The sequence below is a fragment of the Kogia breviceps genome, chromosome 14 (assembly GCF_026419965.1).
Source record: "Kogia breviceps isolate mKogBre1 chromosome 14, mKogBre1 haplotype 1, whole genome shotgun sequence".
Classification (NCBI taxonomy): Eukaryota; Metazoa; Chordata; class Mammalia; order Artiodactyla; family Physeteridae; genus Kogia; species Kogia breviceps.
The window spans coordinates 69,194,061-69,214,089 of record NC_081323.1 but is presented as its reverse complement, the minus strand read 5'-3'; the positions used below and the strand labels follow the sequence as shown (position 1 = coordinate 69,214,089).

Here is a 20,029-nt window from a genome sequence, read left to right as displayed (position 1 = left end):
AAATAAAATAGTTTCTTTTTACTTGTGTTAAATTAGCTACCAGAAACTTTGAAATGACATATGTGGCTCAGGTTATATTTCGAATAGACAGCGCTGCTCTAGGCAGTAATGATACCTGTTAGAGTTTGAAAGCCCTTCCTTTATACTGGGGCAGAGCAAGAACCTAATCTCAGGTCCTTCCAGGCCCCCAAATCTGTCTGCCACCTGAATACTGTGATGACCCCCAATACCACCACTACTGTCCCTCTTTAAGGAGCAGGTCTGCAGACACAGGCTTTTATTTTATTTTTTAAAAATTTTTATTGGAGTATAGCTGATTTACAATGTTGTGTTACTTTCTGCTGTACAGCAAAGTGAATCAGTTTTACATATACATGTATCCATACTGTTTTAGATTCTGCATAGGCCATTACAGAATATTGAGTAGAGTTTCCTGTGCTATACAGTAGGTCCTTATTAGTTATCTATTTTATATATAGTAGTGTGTATATGTCAATCCCAATATCCCAATTTATCCCTCCTCCCCTTTCCCCCCTGGTAAACATAAGGTTGTTTTCTATATCTGTGACTCTATTTCTGTTTTGCTAATAAGTTCATTTGTACCATTTTTTAAAATTCCACATATAAGTGATATCATACAAGACACATGCATTTTTACCAGGTTTATGTTATTTTATTAAAGGGCCTCAATTTCCCCAATGAGATGTTCCCAAGAAATACCAGCTCTAGAAATTGATTAGAGAGATTAAGCAAATATCCAGAGGTCACAAGAACCAAGACCCGAGCCCAGGCTAGCTAACTTCAGAGCCTTAACCATTACCCTGTACTGCCTGAAAAGATAAACCCATCAAAGGAGACAGACTGAGCAGATACAAAGCACATGTGCTCAGCTGTGACAAATCTAGAAGTGGTGTTTCCTTGGCCAAGTTGTTTACCTCTATGTGCCCAGTCTCCTTATCTGTAAAATGGAAATAATAATAGTAGTTGGGTGATTGGAGTTATTGTGAGGATTATGAGGTAAGGCATGTAACCTGGACTGAGTTAACGTCTAAGTTCTCAGCTGCTACCTATTAGTGAAATGTGATGTTCCTTGTATCCCACTATCCCATAGTTAAGGCAGTTTTATCACAGCCCACAGTTAGTGAGCATCTTGAGTACATTTGGATAAGGTCAACTCAATATACTTCATGGACTCCCAACCTCATTAATTCCTCCCCTGTGCAATTATTTGCATAATTATAAGTTATAAGGCACATTACAAGCATTTTATCTTATTTAATTATACCACCAATGTTTGATATGAGCAGATGGGGACCGAAAGCCTGTCAAGTGACTTGGTCATGGCCACACCGCCAGCCTGTTTGTCTCATACTCATCTGGATTGGCTCCTGCCTTTATTGTTCTCTATATGCACGCTCATTTTGGTTGTCTCCCAAGAAGGCCACATTTAGAATGAAGACCATGCTGCTGAGGTGTTGATCAGTCATTGTCTGGCATTATCCGTGCCTCTTCTACCTCCCTACATGAGGCTAGATGAGGGTTTTCAGCTCTATTTAGTTGAGCTGTTTGGCTGACCACATGTGAGCAATTCTTTTGCTTCTCTGACAAAGAGAGAGGAGAAGGCACATAGTAGGGCAGGAAGAAACACCAGATTAGGAGTCAGAGGAGCTGGTTCTGGCACTCCCCAGCTGTGTGTGTGGCTTTGGACATGTCACTTACTTCCTCTGGGCTTCAGTTTCCTGACGTGTAAGTAAAGACCAGATGGTCGAGGATACAATGAAAGACAGTGCTGAGGAAGAAAGAATAATCCCTCCTTTTCCCTCCAAAACCTTTGCTTCCCAATTTTTTAGCCACGCCTGCATTTAGTACCCAGCTCTCCTGTGGAAACAAGAAGAAAGGAATTTATCTTCCCCTTCTATCCCTCCCCCCCTTTCTATAGAACAGAGGGGCTGTAGATGGATGGATCCAGTGCATCAGGAAGATAGCAGGTGTTTTTTTAAAAGGTAGGGACAGGTAGTGGGAAAAAAGCCGTCATATAAATTAACAGAAGGTCTAAGACCTGAATAAGAAGTCAATAATAATTCTGAAGTAAATAGGAATAATAAGGAGTAAATGAAAATGGAAAAAGGAAGTTTTGTTTTGATGGCCTTAAAACAGTCGTTCTCAACTGGGGGTATCCACCCCCAGGGGACACTTGGCAACATCTGGAGACATTTTTGGTTGGCACAGCTGGCAAGAGGTGGGGACTGGGGGAGTCAGTTACTGGCGTCTAGTGGATTGAGGCCAAGGATGCTGCTAAGCCTCCTGCAGTGCACAGGACAGCTCCTCACACCAAAGAACTATCCAACCTGTATTAGTTTTCCAGGGCTGCTATAACAAATACCATAGGCTTAAGCAACAGAAATTTATTTTCTCACAATTCTGGAGGTTGGAAGTCCAAGGTCAAGGTTTTCAGGGGGTTGATTTCTTCTGAGGCCTCTCTCCTTGACTTGCAGATGGCTGCCTTGTCCTTGTGTCCTCACATGGTCTTCCCTCTGTGCCTCTGTGCGTATCTGTCTTAATCTCCTCTTATAAGGACACCAGTTATTTTGGATTAGGACCCACCCTAATGACCTCATTTTAACTTAACTACCTCTTTAAAGACCCTATGTCCAAATAGGGTACCTCACATTCTGAGGTACTGCTGGGTAGGACTTCAACATACGATTTTTGGAGGGATACAATTCAGCACATAACACAGCCCAAAAAGTCACTAGTGCCAAGTGTAAAGAAACCCTGGAGATAGCTGGTAAATATTAGAGTAGGATGGTAAACATTTTAGTAAAATTAAAGGCTTTTTAAATTTCTCTAATGGCTGAGCTGAAATTCCTCCTTTGATGTGTTTTGAGGCCTCCTCTGTTGACGTTACTGTTGCTGTGTTCTCTCTAGACTGGAGCCCATTGGTGCAGCTGCCAGTAAGGAATACTCTCTGGAGAAAAACTTGGAGAAAATGAAGTTAGACTGGGTTAACATGACGTTCAACTTCATGAAGTACAGGGACACCGTGAGTCTCAGTCCAACTGTTCAGCCCCCTGAGAGCAGCCCATTTATTATGTAGTAAATTACAGAAGGGATTTGTTTCAGAACCGCAACAGAGCTCAAAGAAGAAGGATCTCTAACTAATCTGTTTTAAAATTTTTTATTGAGATATAATTGACATATAACATTGTGTAAGTTTACAGTGTACCGTGTGTTGATGTAATACTTTGACGTATTGCAGTATAATTACCACCCTAGCTAACACCTCTATCACCTCACATAGTTATCCTTCCTTTTTTGTGGTAGGATAATTAAGGTCTAGTCTCTTAGCAGCGTTGAAGTTTTTAATACAGTATTGTCTATAATCACTGTGCCGTTGCATCAGATTGTTTCCTCCTGTCCGCCTTCCTGTGCCAGTCAGCCTTCCTCCCAGACACCGTAGAGGGATGCATTTTCAAATGAGAAAGGCCTTTTGATTCAGAGCAACAAGATTTCTGTTGAAAAGGAGCGGAGCAAGCCTCCTGAATTAACATCTCCCTGGGAGGGCACCCCAGGTCCCTCAGAAGTATACCTGAGGTAGACAATACTTAGCACTTCTCCAGTGTTATTGTATTAAGTGCAGAAATCACCTGAGAATCTTTCTAAAGTGCAGGTTCTGATTCAGCAGGTTTTGGCTGGGGCCTGAGGTTCTGCAGTTCCAACAAGCTCCCAGATAATACTGAAGCTGTGGTCTCTGGACCACATTTTTTTTTTTTTTTTTTTATTTTTTTATTTTTTTTTTTTTTTTTTTTTTTTTTTTTTTTGCGGTACGCGGGCCTCTCACTGTTGTGGCCTCTCCCGTTGCGGAGCACGGGCTCCGGACGCGCAGGCTCAGCGGCCATGGCTCACGGGCCCAGCCGCTCCGCGGCACGTGGGATCCTCCCGGACCGGGGCACGAACCCGCGTCCCCTGCATCGGCAGGCGGGCTCTCCACCACTGCGCCACCAGGGAAGCCCTCTGGACCACATTTTGAAGAGCAGTGCTGTAGACTTTCTTGTCACTGGCACTTGTAGAAAACATACAAGTTCACAGAGTGCCTGTGGAGGTGCATAAACCTGAAGGGTTTGCTCAGCCGTCTCTGGGGTCTGGCTTGCTCTTGGGATGGGCCATGGATAGGAGGACTTGCTGCTTGGGTGAGCTGTACATCATGGAGGCAACAGGCAGAAACTCACATACTGCAGGCCGTCAGCTCTTGAACCAGTGCATTTCAACACTGGTACACTTCTGGTCACTCAGTTCCAATGTGTGTGTGTTTGGGGTAGGTGGCTGGAGTTCCCACACCACCACTCAATTCTCTGACACCAGCTGGGTACCTTCCAATTCCACTCAACTCTGACACTATCTACCTGGAGACAGCATCAGATCCCACACGGTAAGGGCTCAGTCCTACAAGACTGTGAACCCCTTCACCCCCCTTCAGATGCCAGTCTCAAGCCCAGGGTATCACCTGTGCTTCTGACCAACCAGCTATAGATTGGAGGTCCCAACGACACCCTCCTTGGGTTCAATTAATTTGTTAGAACTCAGAGAAACAGTTTACTTACTAGATCACTGGATTGTTACAAAAGGATATAGGACCCAGGAACAGCCAGATGGAATGCCTATGGGGAAGTGGTGTGGAGCTTCCATGCTCTCTCTGAGCATGACACTGTCCCCAGATCTCTACATGTTCACCAACGCAGAAGCTCTCTGAACCCTCTCCTTTTGTGTTTTTTTTTTAATTCTTTTTTTAAACATCTTTTTTATTTTTTTTTTTTGCGGTACGCGGGCCTCTCACTGCTGTGGCCTCTCCCGTTGCGGAGCACAGTCTCCGGACACACAGGCTCAGTGGCCATGGCTCACGGGCCCAGCCGCTCCGTGGCATGTGAGATCTTCCCGGACCGGGGCCCAAACCCACGTCCCCTGCATCGGCAGGCGGACTCTCAACCACTGCACCACCAGGGAAGCCCTAAACATCTTTATTGGAGTATAATTGCTTTATGATGGTGTGTTAGTTTCTGCTGTATAACAAAGTGAATCAGTTATACATACACATATGTTCCCATATCTCTTCCTCCTTTTGTGTTTTTATAGAGGCTTCATTACTTTGGCATAATTGATTAAATCATTGGCCACTGGTGATTGAACTCAGTCTCTATCCCTGTTGCCCTCCCAGGAGGTCAGAATGGTAGAACTAAAAGTTCCAACCCTCTGATCAAAGGGTTGGCTCTCCTGGCAACCAGCCCCCAACCTTTGGTGTGGTCCAAAAGGCCACCTCGATAACAAAACAAAAGATGCCTTTATTGCTCTCATCCCTTAGGAAGTTCCAAGGGTTTTAGGAGCTGTGCCAGCAACAAAGACCAGAGATATGTTTCTTATTATAAATCACAATATCACTCTGGCCTGAGCATCTGTATTTTTAAGGCATCCCTGGTTTTTCTAAAGTGCAGTGTGGATTGAGAACTAAAACCCTAAAGACTCCCATACTCCTCCATCCCCCAGGCTGCATGTTGTCCTTTTGTGACTTCTTTTCCTTTTTGTCTTGATGCCTTGATTTCACTTGACGAAGAACTGTAGACAAGCCAGTGGGAGGGAGGAGAACTGGGGGCCTCTCCCAGCAAGACCAGGTGACCGTGTGTCCCAGCAACTTGGTGTTACAGGATCTGATTGGGTTAGATACTGCTAGAGGCTGTGGGGCTGAGATGAGGAGTTAAGTCGGGGAACCTGATAACAGCTCAGTTACATCTGGCCAGTCTTCAGAGTTTTTGACTGAAGTAGCTATAGACAAGGGTCAACAGCAAAATGGGAATCGAGGTACCACTTCATTAATAGCTGGACACCCCTCAGTGCAGAGCTGCTGGTAAAAGGTGGATGAGAGAATATATCCTCCCTCCAAATTAACCACCCAGATGTAGGTTTGAAAGAAGTGAAAACAGAGGAAGAAAGACCAGACCTACCACAAAGGGACAGACCCTTATCAGCTTTCTTGCCACATGGCCCAGGAGGAAAAGTCCATCTACAGGGGCTAACCTTTAAGGCACAGTAACCCTAACTACCAGTAAAATATGGCCAAATAATTATTTAGTCAGAGGTTCCAAAACTTTCTTGGTTCACAGTGCTGTTGGTATCTGAGTACTTTTTAAATGGTTCCCTTCCCTAGTCCAAAAGAAATACTTAACAGCTTTGTTTATGAAGTAACTGGGTTCAAACAGTTAAGTATTTGTGTCCCATCAGCTGAACAAAGGTCTGGGAAAAAGTGCGTATAAATTAAAAGAAAAACATTTGTATTTTGTTTTAAAATAACCACAGTTATTTGCTGTGAGTTTGCTGCAGTGCCCTGGGGCACACAGTTTGGGAACCAAAGGTCTAGACCTAACCAGATTAGCAGTTGATTCTACCTGAGGAAGAGCCAGGAAAACAAGTGAACAGAAAAGCAGGAACACAGGGAAGGGGACAGAACTCTTCCTCTTCTAAACAGGCTCTAGTTGCAGGTCTAGGCTTGGACCGTATCTGATTTCTGCAAAGGAGGTAAAAAAGTCTTTAAGAATATTTTCAAGGAAGACAATAGAAAATTCCACCTCCTACAAGACCTAGTGTCCCACTAGGGTGGAGATCCAAGCTGTGAGGACTTTGAGGATCAGCATAAAAATTTGTGGGAGAGGTCTTGCGATTTTGACAGGGTGGTCATTTTTATTCACAGGATACAAGCATCTTGTGTGCAGTTGATGACATTCAACTGCTGCTTGATGATCACGTGATAAAGACCCAGACCATGTGTGGCTCTCCATTTGTCAAACCAATAGAAACAGAATGCCGGGTAAGAGGAAATGAGGTTGAATGTTTTGTGATGGCCCATTAGCTCCGGGTTTCTTGGAGGAGCAAGAAGTTTTTGGTTGTTGTTGTTGTTTTCTGGCTGTGTGGCATGAGGGATCTTAGTTCCCCGACCAGGGATCCAGCCCGTGCCCCCTGCAGTGGAAGAGTGGAGTCTTAACCACTGGACCACCGGGAAAGTCCTGGAAGAAGGTTTTTAAGTCCAATTAACAAAGAAGCTCACTTTCTTTTGATTAGGAAAAAAAAACAACAAAAGACTGAAAGCAATAACCATCCAAGTAAGCCTTTATAACAGTCTGCCAGACTGAGCTTTTGCAACAGTCTGCTAAAAGAGAAGATGAGATTATTTGAATGCACCAAACAAAAGTACATATGGAAAGTATCTTATGGGCTGTAGTAATCTAGAATGTAAATTACACGAGGTTTGGCCTCCTTTGTTCTTTGTTTGTAGAAGTGGGATAGGCTAAGGACGCAAACTTGAGCCAGACTGCCTGGGTTCAAATTCTGACTCTGCCCCTTATCAGTTGTGTGACCTTGGACAAGTTACTTGAATTAGTTGTATGTCAGTTTCTGCACCTGTGAAGTGAGCTTTGTAATAATATCTCCCTTATAAATCTGTTGGATTAAATTGGTTTCACATACATAAAGCACTCAGACCATCACTTGTCACAGAGTAAGCCTTACAAATACTACTGTTATTGTTATTATTATGATTATTCCACTAGGAAAAGAACTCTATGAGGGCAAGGACTCTTGTTTTTTTCTCTCATTGCTGTATCCACTTTGCCTAGAAGAGTGACCAGGACATAGTGGGCACTCAATAAGTATTTGTGGAACAAGTGAATGAGTGAATGCGTCAATTTGTCGGTGGGTCTGTGATGCAGAGTGGCATGTTAATGACTCAGATATGAAATGCTAAATTTGCAGAACTGGGAAGAAAAGCTAGTTCGCGTGCAGGAAATTTTGGATGCCTGGTTAAAATGCCAAGCTACCTGGCTGTACCTGGAACCAATCTTCAGTTCAGAGGACATCATAGCCCAGATGCCAGAAGAGGGCAGGAAATTTGCCATCATTGATAATTACTGGAAATCACTCATGTCCCAAGCCGTGAGTTTTTACTGCGTAGCACATCTCACCATCAGGAATGTGGGATGCCATACAGATGTTTCTCATTGTGCAATGCAGCGATGTCCCTTGAAACCTATTAGTAAACTGGATTTTTGCAAATTCATTATCTTTATAAATTTTTTCTAATTTCAAAAGTTATTTGTTATTAAAAATTCAAACATAGAAATAGGAAATATAAAAAGTAGAGGCCTTTTGAAATCCCAACTTCGTAGAGGTAACTATTAGCAGTTTGGATAATTTAGCTCTCATTCCTAACGAGGTATAAGATTTTATTTGTTACACGATAATGCAGTAAAGCTTTTATAGATTGAGAATAATTTTAGAATTCAGATAATTCTCTGTATTCTGTTACTCAGTTGTTTAACAAATGTTCAAGGGACCAGCGCAGACTAGTATAGAATGTTGTGGTCTGAATTCCACAATCCCAGAAGTTAAAATATAATTGGCTTCATTGGTTTCAGGTGCCCAACCCCAGCCTAGTCAACCATGGCTAGAGGAAGAGGGTCATGTTATACGAGCAGTCAACCTTGTGGGATTAGGAGGTGATTAGGGTAGGAGGGTCATTAGTTGATGGGCTGGTCACACACTCATTACAATAACCATTCTCAGAATCTGGGAACCCCATGATGATTATCACCTTTTTTTATGGAACCTAGGTAAAAGATACCAGGGTTCTGGTGGCAACAGACCAACCACGGATGGCTGAGAGGCTTCAAGAAGCTAACCTTCTGTTGGAGGACATCCAGAAGGGGCTGAATGATTACTTGGAGAAGAAGAGACTATTTTTCCCCAGGTATCCAGTACCGTTCTCTTGCTTGAAGTTGCCCTCTTGACCCATATATAGGTAGAATTACATTTTTTCATACTGAGAGTTAGCTTCTACTCATCTATTCCATATTGTTTCTAGATTTTCCATTCCCCAAAAGACAGCTCTCATCGGTAAGGCAAGTCTTCACGGTCACTATTTAGAGTGAGGTTGAATGGACACCAATGGAACCAGCATGGTCAAATACCCAATTAGAGGGGTATAGTACTCAAGAGCCTGGACTTTGGAGTTTAACAGACCTCAGTTTGAGTCCTTAGCCACACATGGCTATCCAGTGCTTGAAATGTGGCTAGTATAACTTAGAAAGCAAATTTTTAACCTATTTAATATTAATTTTTAAAATGTAAATAGTCACATTTGGCTAATTGCTTCAGTGTTGGACAACACAAATATAGCACAAATAGTGGAAAGAACCTCGATCTGGAAGCACAGAACTTAGTAAGAGGAGACCTCTGAAATTTGGGCTTCTAGTGCTATACCCACTACTGTTATTCCTAATAAAAATATGAATAATAGCCAACACCCATACAGCATTTACCATATGCCAGGTCACCACTTTAAGTGCTTACATGAATTATCTGATTTAACCCTTACAATAATCCTATGAGGTTGCTAACATTATTTTTACCCCCATTTTACGAATGAGAAAACAAACAGTAACTTGCCAAAAAGCACAAGACTGGTAAAAGAACAAGCTAGAATTCAAATTCAGGCAGTCTGGATAAGATACTCAGCTATTTAAATTCTCTGAGCTTCATTTTCTCCTTAAGTTAATTAAACACATACACGAAGTATCTCAGTATTTCTTTGTGCATTTTTATGGAATAAAATTAAGCAGTCTCAACAAACACTTTGAAAATATTATTGATAGTCACATATTTTAAATTAATTTTAGCTTGAAAATACAGTGCTAAATAATGATTTTAGTTTTAAATTATACAGATATATTAATTATTACTCTTATGGCCATTGGCCTTATTCATTATCATACATGATGAATCCACAGAGGTCAGCTATTTGAATTTCACTTGGGAGTGGGAGAAATTGACATCCTCATTAGATATTGGTTAGTCAACCAGCCAACAAATAATTATTGAGCTATTCCTACCCATTCAATGCTGCAGTTATAGTGTATTAATTTGCTTTGCTGCATAACAAGCCACCCCAAAACTTAGAAGCTTAAAACAACAGCTATTTTACTTAGCTCACAATTCTGTGGGTTGGAAAATTGGGCTGAGCTCAGCTGGGTAGTTCTTCGGGTCTCATCAGGGCTCACTCAGGTGACTACAGTCAACTGGCAGTCAGTGGCCTCAGTCACTTGTCTGGTGGTTAGCTTCCTGTTGGCCAGGGCAGTGAGGATAATTGGGCCACATGTCTTTTATCCTCCAGAAGGCTAGCCTGGGTTTATTCACATGGTGGTGGTTGTAGGGTTCCCAAGAGCAGCAAGAGTGGAAGCTTCAAGGCCTCTTGATGTTTAAGCTTGGAACTAGTACAAATTCATGTTTGCCACAGTCTATTGGCCAAAGCAGGACACAGACCCAGCCAAGGTTCAAGAGATGTGAAAACAAACTCCACCTCTTAAAGAGAGAAGCTGCGAATATTGTGGTCTTTTTGTAATCCACCAAATACAGTGAAAACCATCATCATATGATCCCTCCATTATGGAACTTAAAACCTAGTGGTTACAGTAGAGGTTTGTCCCTTGAACATTTTCTGAAGGTTTGTTGTTGCTTAGGGTATAAGCAAGAGAATGAAGCTATCTTATTACCTCTAATATAAAACATGATAAAGCCCTCTGCACATGAATAGGCTCATTATTAACATGCACTTCTTACTTCCCACCTGTAACATTTTTCTGGAGATAAGGAAAGAAAGGGAAGTCTTTTCTCCTCCTACCCAGCAGTTCTCAACACTGACTGGACATTAGAATCACCGGGGATTTTTAAAAATACAAATTCCCAGACCCAATCCCAGATCAGTTATATTACAATCTCTGGGAAGTGGAACCTTGGCATTGGAATTTTTTTTGTAAGCTCTGCAGATGATTCTAAAGTTCAGCCAAGGTTAAGCACCACTGCTCTATCCAGGTTTCTTTCACCTGGTAGCAGCCCCTCTCTCCCAGCCATATAAAATCCACATATACCAGCTTTCTTCCTTTTTTTTTTTGCTCTGAGTCAAAACCATCTCCACCCTCTATGCCCTAGATGAAAAATGGTGAAGAAGAGTGGGCCTTAGATAAGACTCTAGAAGTAGCTGGTATTCACGGGAGTGTCATCTACCTATTGGGGAGTATCACCTTGTTGGAAAAAGAAGCTCTTAGAAGAGATTCCAGTAGCCATCTTCCTTTGCTTTGCAATAGGTTCTTCTTCCTATCAAATGATGAGCTGTTGGAGATCTTGTCAGAGACAAAGGACCCCCTCCGAGTTCAACCACACCTGAAGAAGTGCTTTGAAGGAATTGCCAAGCTGGAGTTTACAGACAGTCTGGAGATTGTGGGCATGATCAGCTCAGAAAAAGAAATCGTTCCATTCAAACAGAAAATCTCCCCAGCTCAAGCCAAAGTAACTCCACTTACCCATTTTTGGTTCTTATCGTCATAACAGAGCGAAACAGAGAGAGGCAGATTGTATGTTGGTTAAGCATGTGGACTCTGGTTCCAGACTGCCTGGGTGTGGAACACTTAGATTACACAACTTAATGACGGGGTGACTTTGGGGAACTAATCTTTCTGAGTCTGCTTGCTCATCTCTAAGATGGAGATTGTACTGCAATTCACATGGCATCATAAATTTGTGGAAAGATGTCAACCAAACTTGATGTGGAGGCAGCAGCAGGAATCAGATCCAAACAACTAATGCTGTTTAAATCCCCATGAGCAGAGCCCAGTTTAAAGAGATCTGGTCAGATGGGGCAAGTGTTTTTAAAGGTCAATAATATTTCATAGAATTAATGCCATTTAACTCAGATTTTTCATACATGTGCCCTTATCAAATGAGTAAAATGTAAGTTACTTCCACTCTTGCTGAACATGACAGCACCCCAGCGTAGAAATAGACAAGCACTCTTGCTTTGCCGTTTTTGCCACCCACACATTTAAGTTGCAACAACCAGGGATCATACCTTAAAACCAGATACCAGCTAGCTCACAAGCACCTGAGGTCAGCAGGTACAGTTGCCTGAAATTCTAACACTGAATAATATGCTGCACATTCAGATTACCTGTAGAGCTTTAAAAAAATCCAAATGCCCTGCTTTCATCCCATACCAATTAAATCAGAATGTCTGGGAGTGGGAGTCAGGCATCCATAATTTTTAAAGATCTCCAGATGATCCCAGTGCACAGCAAAGTTTGGGGACCGCTGGAATAATGCAAGAATTAGAACTGTTCAATTAGAAATGAGCAATTTATTTTATGAACTTGTCGACTAAAAATAAAAATGCACAACCTAAACGTTAAGAGTTGTGTTTTGTTCAGCGGACATTCTTAGGACTTCAAGCTGGAGAGGCAGCATCTCAAGTAACCCTGAGAAAACTGCTTGGAGGAGGCAGGGAGGGGAGATACATAGGAGTTTTGCAACAAAGGGCAGGTAGTCTGAACTTCAAAAGATTATTGTTAATTAAAGAAAACCAGATATCTCAAGTTAAGGAATTTAGTGCTTTTCTATGGATGGGAAAATGCAAAAGTCTAGGCTCACTGAAATCATTCCTTTGATATGCACGTCAGCTATCTGGGGCCAGTATCCTGTGTTTTCTCATCCTGAGTTCCCTCAGGGCTCACCAGCTCACTTTGGGAGGTGGTGGCTGTAGTCACTGATGGCTGCAGCATCTTTTGATTACTGGTATGGCAGAGGCAATATTTTATTTCTCAAACTGAAGTGTAAATGTGTCATTTGTCTCCTGAGAGAGACATAAATAACTTTATTTACAGTTGTCTTCCAGAAAATGATATGAAAGAAGTACATGTTAAAAACCCCCTATTGCCCCTTTTTTGAGGCATACACTTCTTAGAATACAGTAAATAAGTGTAAAACCAGTTAAAGAATACTGGCTTGAAGGTGTCCAAACCTTTGGCCTCCCTCCAGCCCTGTCCAGAGAGAAAGCTGGCTTCTGCCTATGGTCCCTCCCTCCAGGCTTGGCTAACTGTCACTGCCTCTCTGTCTGTCTCAACCCACAGGGCATGGTGGAAAGATGGCTCCAGCAGGTGGAACAGATGATGCTTGCCAGTATGCAGGAAGTTATTAGACTTGGGATTGAAGCATATGTCCAGGTAAATGAAAATTGGGGTACACATGCCAGGGTGTTGGTACACCAACAAGAACTTTGGGGACAAGGTTAAATGGAAGCCTGGCTTCTGCTAAAACCCACCCCTCTCCTGCTGAGTAACACCTGACCCCTCTGTGCCTCTTTCTCCTTTCCCTGTAAATCCTGGGGCAGTGTATGTATTTCTGAACGTAAAACGTTTGCAGTTAGAAGCAGCTGACACTAGCATAGCCTGTGAACCAGAACCCTTTGTTTGCTGTGGGGCGGTCCTTTCTGTGAAAATAATTGATGGCAAACAGTTTATTTAGAGCCCCTTCCCAATTAAGCATCCCCTCCCCCAGGTTTTTATTAACATTACACATGCCCTGAAGGGTTCAACTCATTAAGCTCCCAAAGATTTAGGTGACCTGTATAACAGAAGGCCTAAGGGAAAAGAACCTGTGGCAATTACTCTTTAGCCAGCTCCTGGCAAGGTTAATGTTGGCAGACTAGATATTTAGTCTCCTCTACTTTAGGTGCTTCTCACTTTGGGGCCCCCACCCCTATCCCCAGGACTTTTTCCATCCAAAAAAGGGGTATTCAATGAACACCTTCCCACTAAGTACCAAGGACTGACCCTGCTGCCCCTCTCAGTAGTATTTGCCTTGTAAATGAAAGACCAGTCCTTTATCCCATGATGTATTACAAATCAAAAATTAAAGAAAAATGCCTACCTGTATGAAGTTATTTCATGCAATTGCATCTGTAGCCAGACAAAGCAAACTTTTTCTGTAAAGGACCAGATAGTAAATGTTTTCAGCTCTGCAGGCAATATACACCAGGCACAACTATTTATCCTTGCCTTTCTTTTTTTTAAAAAATTTATTTATTTTTGGCTGTGTTAGGTCTTTGTTGCTATGCATGGGCTTTCTCTAGTTGTGGCGAGGGGGGCTACTCTTCACTGTGGTGCACGGACTTCTCATTGCAGTGGTGTCTTTTGTTGCCGAGCATGGGCTCTAGGTGCGTGAGCTTCAGTAGCTGTGGCACGCAGGCTCAGTAGCTGTGGCGCATGGGCTTAGTTGCTCCGTAGCATGTGGGATCCTCCCCGACCAGGGCTTGAACCCGTGTCCCCTGCATTTATCCTTGCCTTTCTAATACAAAAGCAGCCTTGGATGATGGGTTCAACAGTGGGCATGGCTGTATTACAATATAACTTTATTTACAAAAACAGATATGGCCATATTTGGCCCTCAGGCTATAATTTCCCTATCTATAGTTAAAAAAAAGTTAGGGCAGTCATGGCTAAGAAAATCGTGGGGCAGTACTACAATGTTATGTAGCTATCAAAAGGAGTAGTTACATAAATACTTCCTGAACAACACCTTGATTATAACTATGTAAAATCCCTGGATTGGGAGCATTAAAGAAAAAAAAGGAAGAAAGGAGTTGTTGACTGAAAAAAAAATGCACGACATGAGAGTTTTGAGTTAAGTTTTATTTGGGGAAAAATGAGGACTATAGACTGGGAGACAGCATTTCAGATATCTCTCAGAAAATGCTCCAAAGAAGTAGGGGAGAAGGTCAGTATATATGTGATTTTGGTGAAGGGAGAGTACATGCAATCATCACATATTTTTTGCAGAAGTTTTCTTCTAGTCTCGAGAAGGTTGCTGCTAGTCATGAGGAGCAGACGTTACCAAAAAGGGTTTTAGTGCTTTTCTAGATATGAGGAGATGCAAGAATTGGGCTTATAAAATGCTTTCCTGAAAATATCTAATTATCTGAAGACCTGTTCTGCCAGTTTTTCCCAGAGCACAGAGTGCTTCATTTCTGATCTCTACCCTGAACTCCTTGCAGGGGGTGTTGAAGGTCAGCAGCTGCAGCAGGTCATAACTTAATCCTTGTAGAGGTAGATGGCAAGTGACAACTTATAGACGACAGAGTTAATGAAATTGTTGGTGATGATCCTTTTCTTTTTCATAAAATTCAGGGAGGAAGACATAAATCAGTAATCCCAGAAATGTCAAGCCTTGTAGCCTCTGAGGTTGGGGATGAATTTTGTTTTTGTTGAGGGGGTAAGATGGTGGTGGATGTTTTTAGGAAGTCAGTTTAAATCACGCAACATGAACTGACCCTACAATGTGCCCCACTGCACTTTCCCAGGTCCCTCGTAATCAGTGGGTCTTGCAGTGGCCTGGCCAGGTGGTTATCTGTGTCTCCTCCATCTTTTGGACCCAGGAGGTTTCCCAAGCCCTGGTTGAAAAGACCCTACCGGTAAGTGAGCCTGTCATGAAGCTTGTAGAGGAGATTTGAGCTTGATTATGATTTGAATGACATATAATTAGAATAGCCATTTTTCTAAACAAAAAAATAAACAGCCCCATGGTGTCACAGAAGGCAGGGTTCTCTTCGGGACAGAGATTTGGGAATTAGGGCTGTCCTGGAGTTCTGTAGTATAAGAACTCTGACATTTCTTCCCAGACGGAAATTCTAGGCTGCAGTATCCTAAGTTTCATCAGCCTTTGCTTTCAGGTGTCAACCTGGCAGAATTTCTACCAACAGAGAATGCTCATCTTCTTCCTGGTCCTGTCTTCCTCTCCTCTTCCTCCACCACATCCCTTCTTACCACCTCCAGTCCAACACTAACCCACCTCCAACTTTTCCTTCAGCCTTCTCTTGAGACGAAGAATGCTCAGGTCCTGCTTGTTTTCAGATCCGGACATACATACTTCCAGCTAACTGTGCCACCGATGCCTGTACTTGAGAGTTCAAGACCTGGATGGATTTGAGTTCAAATTCTGACACCTCCACCTGTTAGATGTGTGACCATGGTCAAGTTACATAACCTGAACCTCAGTCTCCTTGTCTGTAAAATGGAAGGAATTGTAGCACCACACCTTACTACTGTGAAGGGTTAAATGAGATGCTAGTAAATTACTCAGTACTTAGATCCTAGGCTATAAACCCCACAGGGCAGGGGGCATGTCTTCTTGGCTCACTATTATATCTCAGGGGGTTATTGCAGTGTCAAGTACATAGTAGTTGATCAATAAATATTTTTTGACTGAATACATGGTAACTCCATTCCCAACATTTTTACCATGGTATAATTTCCCATGATTATCTTATCAGAATTCCTGTTATTCCCCCTATATACAATATGATTGTCTGTGACTAGAATATGTTTTAATTTACTATATTTTACTTTATACATTAAAATCAGAACATTAGTATTTGACCAAGTTTCACTTTTTTACAGATTTCTTGTTGATAATTCCTAAAAGATGTGTTGCACTTTACATGTGCAAACTGCTTTCACGTACATCATTTCAAACCTCAGAAACACTAAAAAATTCTGACTTTTGTGACTGTATCTCTGTGCCCCAGTTTTCCTACCTGTAAAAGAGGAGAGTGCTTCCCATCACACACTCAAGCCCTGGAGTACAATGAATGCTGAATGATGTGCCTTGGCATCCTAAAGGTGTTGGTACAGAATTGCTATCCATCTACCCATTGTTCATTTAACAAATATTTGTTTGATGTTGCAACTGGGACTTTGCTGCTAGGCAAGGGGAATTAGAGGTGAATGAGACAGTCATGGTTCCTATCCTCACGGATTTACAGTCTAGTGGGGGGAGATAAAAAGGCTCTTTTATAGAACTATGATACTGAAAGTACAGAGATCCAGAAAGCATGGGAAGAAAGGAGAAAAGTAAGAGAGGGGAAGATTTCCCGGAGAAACAGTGTCTAAGAGGAGACATAAAATATGAATAGAGAGTAGCCAAGCAAAGAACAGGAGAAAGAGCACTCCCGAGAGAGAGAGAGAGAGAGAGAGAGAGAGAGAGAGAGAGAGAGAGAGAGAGAGAGAGAGACCAGAATGTGCAAAAGTCCGACGATGAAAACTACGGTGCATTCCAGCAACTGAAGGCAGTTTGGTCCAGAATTGCTGTGGAATGCATGTGGTTAAGAGAGATGCAGGGAGCAGTTCCATCACCAACGGCTTTACAGACACAACAAGGGTGATGGGGACACATCAAAAAGGCTTTTTTTTTTGCTATGTGCTACGGATATTATAATTAATAACAATAACAACCACCACTATTTACTGGGTGCTTTATTCACACCAGACATTGTACCAAGTGCTTTACATACACTATCTTATTTAATCCTCAAAAGCACTTGAAGAATAGCTATAATTATCGGGATTTGACAGATCAGGAGACTGACACTCAGAGGGTTAAAATCATTTGCCAAAGAAGACCATAATAGGAAAGTGGGGAAAATGAGATGAGCCTAGGGCGGTCTCACTTATTTTTAATTCTTTTTTTTTTTTTTTTCAGTTTTTAAAAATTTATTTATTTTTGGCTGCATTGGGTCTTCGTTGCTGCGTGTGGGCTTTCTTTAGTTGCGGTGAGCGGAGGCTACTCTTCGTTGGAGTGCAGGGACTTATTGTGGTGGCTTCTCTTATTGCGGAGCATGGGCTCTAGGCGCGTGGGCTCAGTAGTTGTGGCGCACAGGCTTAGTTGCTCCGTGGCATGTGGGGTCTTCCCAGACCAGGGCTCGAACTTGTGTACCCTGCATTGGCAGGCGGATTCTTAACCACTGCACCACCAGGGAAGTCCCATTTTTATTCATTTTTATTGTTTAACTCTTTATTTTGAAATAATGTCAGACCTGCAAATAATGTTGCAAAAATAATACAAAGAATTCCCATACACTCTTCATCCAGATTCCCCACATATTAATATCTTACATAACCACAGTACAATGATCCAAATCAGGAAATCAACATTGATAAAATATTGTTATCTATTCTATAAACCTTTTATACTCATCCTGGTTCAGGATCCAATCCAGGATTACATGTTTACATGCATTTAGTTTTCGTATCTCCTTTGTCTACTTTAATCTGAGTTTCAGGTATTTTTGTTAATTCTGGTTTACTACCTAATTTATATAATAGTAAAATTCACCCCTTTTAGTGTGCATTTCTGAATTTTGACAAGCACATACATTTGTGTTACCACCATCACAGTCAAGACATAGAACAGTTCCAAACACCCTAAAATTTTCCTCATACCCTTTGTAGTCAACCCTTTCCCCTATTCTCAGCCTCTGGCAACTACTCTTTTGTTTTCTGTCCCTATAGTTTTGTCTTTTCCACAATATTATAAAAATGAAATCATATAGTATCTAGGCTTTCAAATCTGAATTCTTTCAGTTAGCGTAATGCATTTGAAATTTGTCTCAATGTTAATGACTGGGGGTGAGGGAAAGGGAGCTTGAGGGATGACATCCAGGAGTCTGGTTTGGACCATGGGGTGGTGGATGGTGTCATTCCAGAAAAGGGATTACCAGAAGAGAATCCATTTTAACCCATTGTTCCATCTTCCTCCCCTGCTAGGATTTTCTGGAAAAGAGCAATGATCAGATTGCACAGATTGTCCAGCTGGTGCGAGGGAAGCTGAGCAGTGGGGCTCGACTCACCCTTGGGGCCCTCACAGTCATCGATGTCCACGGTAAGCAAAGAGGTTTCCCTCGCATTACTGACTGTCCAGTAAGAGCTGCCAGGCTTGCCTCTCTCCCTTCTGGATGGAATGACTCAGGTCCCTTTTCTCATTAGGAAGAGGCTTCTCCAACTGAAAGTAAGTGAGGGGGTAAGGAGAGGAGTCAGTGCTTCTGTGTATCTCCATCTTATGTTTTCCCCTCCCATCCCCAGCCTTTCTGAGATTTACCAACTCGAATCGGTTTCCTTGTACTGATCTTAATGAACATTTCTGAATACTTACTTGGTGCCAAGCTTTGTGCTAAGTGCTTGACATACATTGTCTTATTTTTGTACACATTTCACAGATTAAGAGCCTGAGGTTTATAGAGGCAAATAACTTGCTGAGAGGTACACAGCTAGTAAGTAGCAGAGATGCTTTTGTAATTTGAACTTATGTCTGATTCCAAACCCAGAGACTGGAAATGGGCAGTGATGCAGGGAGGGGATGGGTAAGAGAGGATGCCTTCCAGCTCTTCCTAAGAGAGAAGAGAGAGAGAAGGAGAGAAGGAGGAAAGGAGGAAGAAGAGCCAGGGTCTTTATATAGAGCAAACCACCCCCACACCGTCACACCATCATCACCAAGGAAACTAGGGCTGGACCAAACTGATTGCCTGGGAACAGTGTCTCTTTTGCTTACACACCCAGCTTCCTACTGGCAGTTCATGCATCTTACTCTCTGTGAGGCTGATGCTCATTTCTTTTTTGGCCACATGGCTTGTGGGACCTCAGTTCCCTGACCAGGGATTGAACCTGGGCCACAGCAGTGAAAGCCTGGAATCCTAACCACTAGACCACCAGGGAACTCCCTGATGCTCATTTCAGTCTGATTTCATTTGGATAGACTAGCGTAAAATCCAGAGGAGAGAAGGGAGAATGTGATCTTCATCTGGCTACATATTTAACTGGTAGGAGTAATAAGTGCAAGCATGGTTACTGCCCAGGATACCTCAGAGTGGTTGGGTTTACACACATGCACACACACACACATTCATGCACAAACACACGAACATGCACTGCATAGGGAAGGTATCCCCAACCCAGTGCCTTGAGATTCACCTTCCTCTTGGATCTCTCACATATACCCTGCTCCTGCCACCACTCTCTGGGTTCTCCCAGGAATCTGGTGTGGAATTAAATTCTTTGGGGTGAATGGAAGAGCTGTTGGTGTAATCTTCTGCAAGGACTCTTCTCTGTAGGGTTTTGGATTTTACTGTAATAAAGATTTCTCTCACAGAGAGGCAGTAGACTTACAGAAGTGTCCCTTTGCAAGTTATATTTCTGAGATCCTGATTTCAAGCTGCTCTACTAGTTCTAAGATCACAATAGCACTTGCCCTGTGAGTTACCTAAAAAATAATGAATGATTCTCATAAACTTATGTCCACTCACCAACTTCAGGGCTCCCATCACTGTGAGAAAATT

The 20,029-nt window shown here is 42.4% G+C and overlaps 1 protein-coding gene across 1 annotated transcript in view; it reads left to right on the top strand.

Annotated features, from left to right (window-relative positions):
• Nucleotides 1-20,029, top strand: part of DNAH3 (dynein axonemal heavy chain 3) — a 198,960-nt gene that overhangs the window by 69,936 nt on the left and 108,995 nt on the right. The window contains exons 21-28 of the mRNA XM_059036889.2: nucleotides 2,929-3,043; nucleotides 6,737-6,853; nucleotides 7,795-7,974; nucleotides 8,652-8,788; nucleotides 11,181-11,382; nucleotides 12,996-13,088; nucleotides 15,224-15,334; nucleotides 18,465-18,579. Coding sequence (XP_058892872.1) covers nucleotides 2,929-3,043; nucleotides 6,737-6,853; nucleotides 7,795-7,974; nucleotides 8,652-8,788; nucleotides 11,181-11,382; nucleotides 12,996-13,088; nucleotides 15,224-15,334; nucleotides 18,465-18,579 — 1,070 coding nt within the window. The remainder of the gene's footprint in view (nucleotides 1-2,928; nucleotides 3,044-6,736; nucleotides 6,854-7,794; nucleotides 7,975-8,651; nucleotides 8,789-11,180; nucleotides 11,383-12,995; nucleotides 13,089-15,223; nucleotides 15,335-18,464; nucleotides 18,580-20,029) is intronic.